The sequence below is a fragment of the Actinia tenebrosa genome, unplaced genomic scaffold (genome assembly GCF_029948245.1).
Source record: "Actinia tenebrosa isolate PJP-AT-01 unplaced genomic scaffold, QUT_ActTen_1.0 PGA_scaffold0__85_contigs__length_37466705, whole genome shotgun sequence".
In the NCBI taxonomy this organism is placed as follows: Eukaryota; Metazoa; Cnidaria; class Anthozoa; order Actiniaria; family Actiniidae; genus Actinia; species Actinia tenebrosa.
Window position 1 is genome coordinate 35,428,553 of NW_028292569.1, and position 8,636 is coordinate 35,437,188.

At 38.8% G+C, this 8,636-nt stretch overlaps 1 protein-coding gene across 1 annotated transcript; it reads left to right on the forward strand.

Moving 5' to 3' along the window:
• The first annotated feature begins 471 nt into the window (after positions 1-471).
• LOC116303428 (uncharacterized) lies at positions 472-5,140 on the forward strand. Its single transcript, XM_031712958.2, has 5 exons — positions 472-730; positions 1,168-1,359; positions 2,296-2,610; positions 2,887-3,873; positions 4,501-5,140. Exons 1-5 carry the CDS (start codon positions 658-660, stop codon positions 4,557-4,559), a joined length of 1,626 nt encoding a protein of 541 aa, XP_031568818.2. The 5' UTR covers positions 472-657; the 3' UTR covers positions 4,560-5,140.
• Positions 5,141-8,636: the final 3,496 nt, after the last annotated feature.

The following is an 8,636-nucleotide window of genomic DNA, read 5'->3' on the forward strand; positions in this document are numbered from 1 at the left end:
ATAGTCATGTGAAGGAAACACGAGCATGCGTACTAGTTGTTAGGCTCAAAAGTTTCTTTCTGACAAATGAATGAGGAAAGTCTAGACGATGAAAGCATGCCATTTCTTCTTATTTTTCTTTCGTATCTTTCCAGCTTGCTAGATACGTAGAGTTCCAGAATTACATCTGTGAACTGAAAAAGCTTTATTTTAATTAAGCGCCTTGGATTCCATCTTGCTCTAACTAAAACTGACATATTGAGTGCACTGACCAGTTTTTGTCCTTACATTCCCCAAACTTAACTCCACGCATGTTCTGCTGAAGACGGATTTTTCATTTGTTGGTCGTTCTGCGAGGTACTGCAGGTACCTGTCTCTGTTGAACTATATCAAGTAAACTCTCATAAAGAAACTATTCCTTCCTTGTTTTATTTGTATACTTAAAATATTACAGTTGATTCATCAACTTGGTGAGATCCAGCAATACAGATGAAAAAAGGATAATCCAGGAATTTTTCACCTTTTCATCAGATCTGGAGGAGGAAAAAACTCGAAAGATTTGCTAATTGAAGCACATTAATAAACAATGCTTTTGGGCAGGTTACCCGCTTTCTCAATATACCTCCACTGCCCCTACAGAATACACGATCTTTTCATCCTAAAATAATAAGCCTATCGATGGGAGTCCAAGAACACAGTACCATATATTTTCTTGTTTGTCTCCCGTTACTCGTGCATTCTCTAAAGCAAGGTACGTAGTATATTGAGGTTTGTTTATCTTAACAATTTTTGTTTATAGTTCATTTTGGCAGGTTTCTATGAAGCCTTTGATAATATTATTTCTACTTTGTTGTGATCGAGTTTCGTTGACCGAATTTTAATGTTAAGAAAGCTTGAGGAAGGTGTGAGTAAAGAGTACTCAAGAACACTGATGATATATATTTGCTTTACTGTTTCGGGTGAATTGTTAGAATGGCCCTGAAGTATTTGACTATTGACCCCTCACATACCTAGGGAGATATTTGAAAATGTTACGGGATAAAGTTTTAAAAAAAACAACAGAAAGACCTTGACAATGAAATTCGAAATCTTAATTTCGTGCTAAACTTTCCAACCTTTGTATTAAACGTTTTAACAGTATTTCTCCCCTTTATTATATTTATAATGGCTGACTCCATTAACAAATAGAGGCTGTTAAAGCCCTGGACGCATTTCAAAAGGATTGTCTCGATGCACACAACACCTATCGGGCCCAACATGGAGTCCCACCGCTAGTCTGGTCAGAGGAACTTGCTCAGCATGCTCAAAACTGGGCTGACCAGCTGGCATCACGTGACGAAGTAAAACACGACTTGGTGGCCATGAACAAACACGATGAAGGTAAACAAGGCTACGGGAAGAGAAAACTAGCTAAAAACTAGTGTGAGCTGCGTCGGTGTTTTTAATGAAACAGTTATGATAAAAGGGTAAATTATACACCGTGAAAAGATGAAAAAACTTAGAAGGCTACGGTTAACTACGGCATACCTGATAAATTGGCTTGGGTAATGGGTTAGTGTGCTGCCTGCCTAGCAAGACCCACAGTTTGATCCTCGGTGACCTCACGCTTGTTTTTAAGGTGCAATTGCGGCTTGGGTGGTCAGTGTGCTTTGCTAAGCGAGGTCCACAGTTTGATTGTTAGTGACCTCACACACTTGTTTTAAGAAGCAAGTGTGATTTGGTTGGTTAGCCTTCTGCCTGCGCGCTAAGGAAGAGATCCATAGTTTGATCCTCAATGACCTCAAACACTTGTTTTAAGGAACACGGGTGGTTTGGTTGGTTAGTGTGCTGCCTGCTAAGGAAGAGGGCCACATTTTGATCAATGACCTCACACACTTGTTTCAAGGAGCAAGTGTGGCTTGGTTAGTTTGTGTGCTGGGTGCTAAAGAAGAGGGCCACATTTTGATCCTCAGTGACATCACACAATTGTTTCAAAGAGCAAGTGTGGCTTGGTTGCTTAGTGTGCTGCGTGCTGCGTGCTATAGGGCCATAGTTTGATCCTCTTTCCTTACACATTTGTTTTAAGGAGTATGGCTTGGTTAGTTAGTGTGCTGCTTGTCCTTGTTAAGCAAGGTTCATACTTTGATCCTCAATGACCTCACACACCTATTTTAATGAGCGAGTGTGGCTTGAATGGCAAGTATCATTGTAATTGTAATGATTCTGTAACGCATAGCTAAGCTTGAGGGTTCATATTGCACGGACTTATTTTAAAACAAAAATAAAAGTTATGATCAGGTTTACGATTTATTAAATTCTTTTTAAAAAATTTTCTAGGTGAAAACCTTGCTTTCTTTCACCCTGCTGTCCCCAAATGCCAAGGCTCCATGGAAGGAAACTGTGTTCTCTGCCGCGAGATGATAAAACGATGGTACGACGAAGTTAAGAACTACGACTATGACAATGGTCACAGTAAGAACCCTGACGGAATCACCAAACACTTCACTCAGATTATCTGGGCCAACACGTCCGAGGTGGGGATTGGTACCTCTGTTAGTAAGAAATATGGCTTCATCACGGTGGCGCGCTACAGGCCAGGAGGAAACAGGGGAGGAACGAATGCCTTTGTGGTCAATGTTCCCCCGGAAGGAGGTAAGATAATTGTCAGTGTTTTACCTGAAACATGCAGACCAACTTTTCGTAATGGGGATGATAGTAGTGGTGGTGATTATGATAAAACTGATGGTTATGATGCTGCTAATAATAGTAATGGTACTTGTGTTGTCATTGTTGGCGATGTTGATGCATTATGATGCAGGATAATGAAGATGATGTTCTTATTGCTGTTGTTCATGATGGCAATAATGACAATGCTGGTGGTGGTAACAGTTATGATGATGATCACTTCTTGACTATATGATTTTCCAGGTCCTTTGCCATCACTTTCCAATTATTCGCCGAAAGTGAAACCAAAGTCTACCCCTTCTACTACACCCACGGGTAATGGCGTCCCTGTCACCAGTCCCGACTCAAGTAAACCACCTCAAGGAACCCAAGGAAGTTCAGTTATTAAAACGCTGACTGATACAAATGCTGTGTCCAATAAAAAAGAGGTGCCTAACACACTAACAGGATCACTGGATGGATCAGCCATTGAAAAGATCCAAACCAATCCCATGGGATACGGGATGAATGATGAAGTCGAAAACAAAGCTCCAAAAAAGTCGGCGGCCAACTTGTTATCTATGATTGTGGATTTAGCGAACAAAACAAAACCAGCAAACAACGACAACATTTTAAACAAAGGGGCAACAGAAGGGAATCAAAACCAAGATGGACCACAAACACTTAACTCGGCAGGAAAACCTGGACAAAATGGCCAGGAAGGGAGCAGCTTAGAGACTATTAAAAAGGACTTCAGCTATGAGAATGCAGACAGTATGTACAGCGTTAGCAATCATGATAGTGTTGAAGGTAATGGCGGGAAGCATGGAATAGATTCTTCAAAGACCATTGGTATTGCGGGCTCGCTTGGTAATGGTGACCATGGCAACGTTGCGGGCATAACTAAAGCACAGCAACCCCACGACAATTATCAAGGTCAAGAGACAAATTCACCAGTTCCAAAAAATGGACAAGTTGATGACAATAAGGAAAAGAGTAGCAGCGAAGGTAGAACAGAGGGGAATAAAAGTAACATGAATGATAACACTCCGATAAACAAAGAACAGAATGATAGACTAAATATCCACACAGATACCGGGCTGATGGCCGGCGATAATGATATCCAGAAGGACCTCAAGAGTAAGGGCCTTGTGCGCACGGTTAAGGGACCTGATGGTACGAATGCTCAAGTGTTCCTTACCAAGAATGGTGCCCATGCTGGACTGGTGTTCAGGGACCATATATCAAGAGGTAATCCAATAAGAATTATGTAAGACCGTCATGAGGAAGTGATCCCTGACTAAACGCACCAGGGCCCTGTTGTACTACGGGTGGATAGCGCTTTCCGACGGATAAATCCTTATCCAGTGGATAAGTCGATGCTGGTATCCAATGAATTTATCCACTGGATCCACCCGTAGTACAACCGGGCCCAAAACTTTACAATGTCTATGATCGTTGCATCTGTGGCATGCTTTTCGTTCATTTCCCTAGCGCCTTACTTTCTCTTTCTTTCTACTTCCTCTCCTCTCCCCTTAAATATTGTCCTTTCTCTCTCTCTCTTCTAACCTTTTTCTTTTCTTCTCTCTCTTCTTTATTTTTTATTTTTCTAATCCTTTTCTCTCTTTTTATCATCTTTCTTCTGATTTTCTTTCCTTCCTTTTCTTCTTTCCTTCCTTCCTTCCTTCCTTCCTTCCTTCCTTCCTTCCTTCCTTCCTTCCTTTCTTCCTTTCTTTATTCCCTTGCCATTCCCCTTTTCGGCCTCTTTCTCCCATGCACCTATCCGGTATCCTCCCTCCTCCATTCATTACTTCATCGCATTTCATTCACAGATCAACGTCATTAAATAAATTCATTTATTTCGTTTTCTTTACACAGTTTCTCAAGAACTCAAACAGCGTGAGTTTGTCAAAAATCGAGTCATCAACGTCCTGTAGAGTTTCACTTCAAATAAACTAGAAAAAAATCTACAAGACTAACCTCAAGGACTGGTATAAGCTTCTAGAAACCGCTAATAGCTTAAACAAGAGAGTCTGTAGATTACAGCTTGCAAGATCATGATTAAGGAGAATCAACTGTTGCATGCTTGAACAATTTCCTTTGCGATCTCTGACCTAGAACTAGAGCTACGCCAAGAAGACGACGTGCAATGCTACTAAGAGAAGTGAAAGGTTTTACGATAATGATTTTGGGTATTTTAAGGAACCAAATCATAGCTGGGCGCTATATAGGCACTGGTACAGCTTCAAGGGATCGTTAATAACACTGTAAATAAATTATAGGTAATTAAAGTAAGTAAAAAACAAAAACAAAAACAAAAAAAAACACTGAGAAGGTTTAATTCCGAAAAAGTGAACACATTAAAGAAAATATAACGTTTCGCAAGAAGGAAATTTTTTTATTACTAGAATTGGTGGTGCAGAACAGAACGGGTTGGGCAAATGATGTGACGGCCTTGTGCGCCTCGCTTCTCACATGAAGAGTGATGGTGATGATTAAACGCTACGATTAACGCCAACTCTAGTTTTAAAATTTTACAGGCACTAGTCTAATCATTTTTATATGTTTTTATTTATTTTTGTTTGTTGTTTTGTTTGTTTGTTGTTGTTGTTGTTGTTGTTGCTGTTGTTGTTTCAGTGCTACTTACAAATTCCAGTCTTCGATCCTGTGCTATGGTCTTTTCTTCCTTCGTGTGAGGTGTGGACTCAACTCGGTCGCTAAATGGCGGGACAAAAGCAACTAGCAAATGCTTAACACTTGATAGTACTTTTGCCTTGCCTTTCGTGCGGCCATTGGTGAAGTAGCTACAATACTTGCTCTGTTTCCGAGATACTTTTATATCACTACGTTGTGCTAAAAAACTTTATTGCTATTCTCAGTCCAGTTTTCCACCACAATTCATTTCATATGTCAATTTTTTTCGAGATGACGAGGACAAATTTATTTCCTTAAGGGCCATGTTAAATTATCTGCGCGCGCTCTGGTTTTGGCGGGAAAATTTTTAATTTTTCTAGTAACACATTCTAAATGTTTTCTTTCAAAATTAAACAATCATTTAATATTACCTGTAAATTTTGCAGGTATGAGAACATTTCCCGTGATCAGGGATTCAAAGCGTAGAAAATCACGAAGTTTGAACTCTAAAAAACAAATTTTGGAGAGTTTGGTTTGAAAAGGTTTTACAAACATGAACTATGTTTTGAATGCAATATTTGAATCACATCAAAAAGCCATTTCTTGTAATAGAATGAATGACAGCTTTGAAAGTATTGACACCGAAAGGCACTTAGTTGAAGATTTTCGTATAAATTAACTGGAACACATTGGCTGTGTATTATTTTTGAGCGAACTAAAAGCAAAAATATATATCGACTCGTACACAAACTAGTCGGAATGCTGAGAAGATTTGTATAGACCTCGACTAACTGATTAAACCATTTTGACTTGTATTCCGACTGGAAACGACCAGCTAAAAAGCCCTAGGAAATTACCTGTTCAGCTTGTAGGTTGTACATACGGCTATGCATCCCTGGGATTGACAAACATCCGATAAAACTTTCAGCAATAGGATAAAGGACTTTCATGAAGAGTTTTCCTGCGACTAGTGTCTTCTAGTTCGATCCCATCGCTGAAATAAAATTTTCTCCGCATCTTAATGCACCATATGGTTCTACTTTGTTGCATTACTTTCTTTCTCTGGAATGTTGATGCGTTCAAAATGACGTTTGATTATGTCAATATTAGGAATTCGGCGTCGTGATTGGTTGGTTGCCCGTGTGACACCTGCAGATGCCGGTAAAATGATGTAATATGCACTGATGCGATGACGAGGGGTTTGTAAGGCGCGTCATTTTGAACACCGCTGTGTGATCAAGGATGAAGTAAGCGTACGAAATCTTGACACGGTACATATAAACAATCATTACCTCATGTTTGGAAAAATCCTCCAGCGCTTAGCTCATCTCTACTTGAAAATTCAGCCATGAAGTTAAATTTTTTCGAAGGTTTTAAGTTTAAAAAAACTTTTATATTTTGGAACTAAGAGGTCTTACGAATCCCTTTATTAAATTAATGATTTTATTTTTTTTAGCGTGACTTCAACACCGTGATAAGCATTATTTTCCGTAATTTTTCGTGACATTTTGCTACCTGCTGAACACAAAATAACTTTAAATTTTTTCAACTTAAAAACAATAATTAAATTTTACTTAAAAACAATAATTTATCAAGAATATTATGATACTGTGATGGGGAATCTCAGTTTCATTTGCGTAGGATAAGAGTGAAACTGAGCAAATAAACTATTTTTACCTCCAACCAGACCTTGGACGAACAAATTAAAAGGACGCATTTTGTAAACTTGTAAACAATAACAAACACTACTGAATTTTCATGCGTTCTGGTTCTGAACTCTGGATAGATCGTAAAAACGAAGGGTTTTACTTTAGCGTGTAACTTGCGCGCAAAGTACTGCTTGTAAACTATGCCAAGAGAAGCGACTCAAACTTTTTAAATTCGTCGCATGTACACAGCAAGTTCCCGCGCGTCGCTTGCGTGTGCTTACTTCTCTATTTTTCGCGCGCGTTTTTTTCGATATTTTTTGTTTCTCTATCTTTAACTTTATTCTTAAAAGATTATAGCCATATCTCATACTTTCCTAGAGGCGCGCATTAATTCAGATCGTTTTGCTTAGGTTGTCTGAGAGAATATAATGCAATTTCAAATTCAATTTTATTAAATAAATTGGGAGCTATTTCAAACTTTTTATAATGGGCTTCTAAGCTGACCCCTCACTTCTCGACATCACATGTGAGTAGAGTTTGTTAGGTCTCTCCCTTCATTCGAGGGTTTTCTCTCGCCTTGTTCTCTCGTACTGGTTTCCTCTCCGAGTCCGTAAAACCTAATAAAACACTCTAAATTCCTATTGAATTTGTGAGTTGCGCCCTAACTTTGTATTGTCAGCTCAGAGGGTGCTTAAGGGTATCGATCAAATTTAAAGTTTTTTGAACCTTACACCATAATGCAAATTAATTTATTGAAGAAACTTTATTTTACTTTCAATAAAATTTTACAATAACTCATCGAACTTTTTCTTCTGGACACTAAAATAAGTGCCTTAACTGAAAAATCAAAAATATGGTTGAAAAATCTGTCGTTGCAGTCGTCTGATTTCACAAGAAAGGCGGGACAAAAGCAACTAGCAAATAAGTAAAATACTTGGTAGTTGTTTTGACCCAACTCTCAAGCTAGCACGACTGCCATCGATTCGCTCTCTTCCATAATTTAATGTTTATCCAGTGTTCATCCGTCCTCTGTGACACTAATCGTGTCTTGTTTATGCTACGAGAGGGAGCATGGCTTGCTGCTCTGTAAGTAAATTGTCAAAACAATTGTCATCGCGTGATCCTGACTACTTACCACTGTGTCAAGGTCGTTTCTTGGCGATTTGACAGGCGTCTTTCGGTAAAACTTTACAAGAAAATTGGGACAAAAGCAACTAGCAAATGCTGAACAGTTGTTAGATGTTTTGTCCTAACTCTCTTGCAAAACTGCAAGTCTATGCTGGTAGCTCTAATGGTTCATTTTACATAGCTCTTCAACTGTAGAAAAAAAACTATACCTCCAGAGATTAGACTGATCACTATATAGACAAAATACTTCAAGATTTAAGAACACAAAGTAATTGAGACTTAATTTTGGCAAGAATCACACAATTGATATCAGTAGATTAAAATAAAAGAAAGCAGCGGAAGGACGAGGCAGTCCGGGATATTCCAGGGATTTTTGTAAATACCTGCTGAGCACTGAACTTACCCAAAATGTACTAGTGAACTTGGAAAGAAGGTTCATATCAGAACAACTTCACTTTCTTCAGTGCTGAATGTACACAAGGCCACAATGGTATAATGACTTTCGAAAAAATCTTCATTTATATGCTCTTTTCTCTCGAATCCTGAATTACTACCTCGTTCAGGAATGTTGATGATTTTGGCTCCACTAACCATTACCTCAAC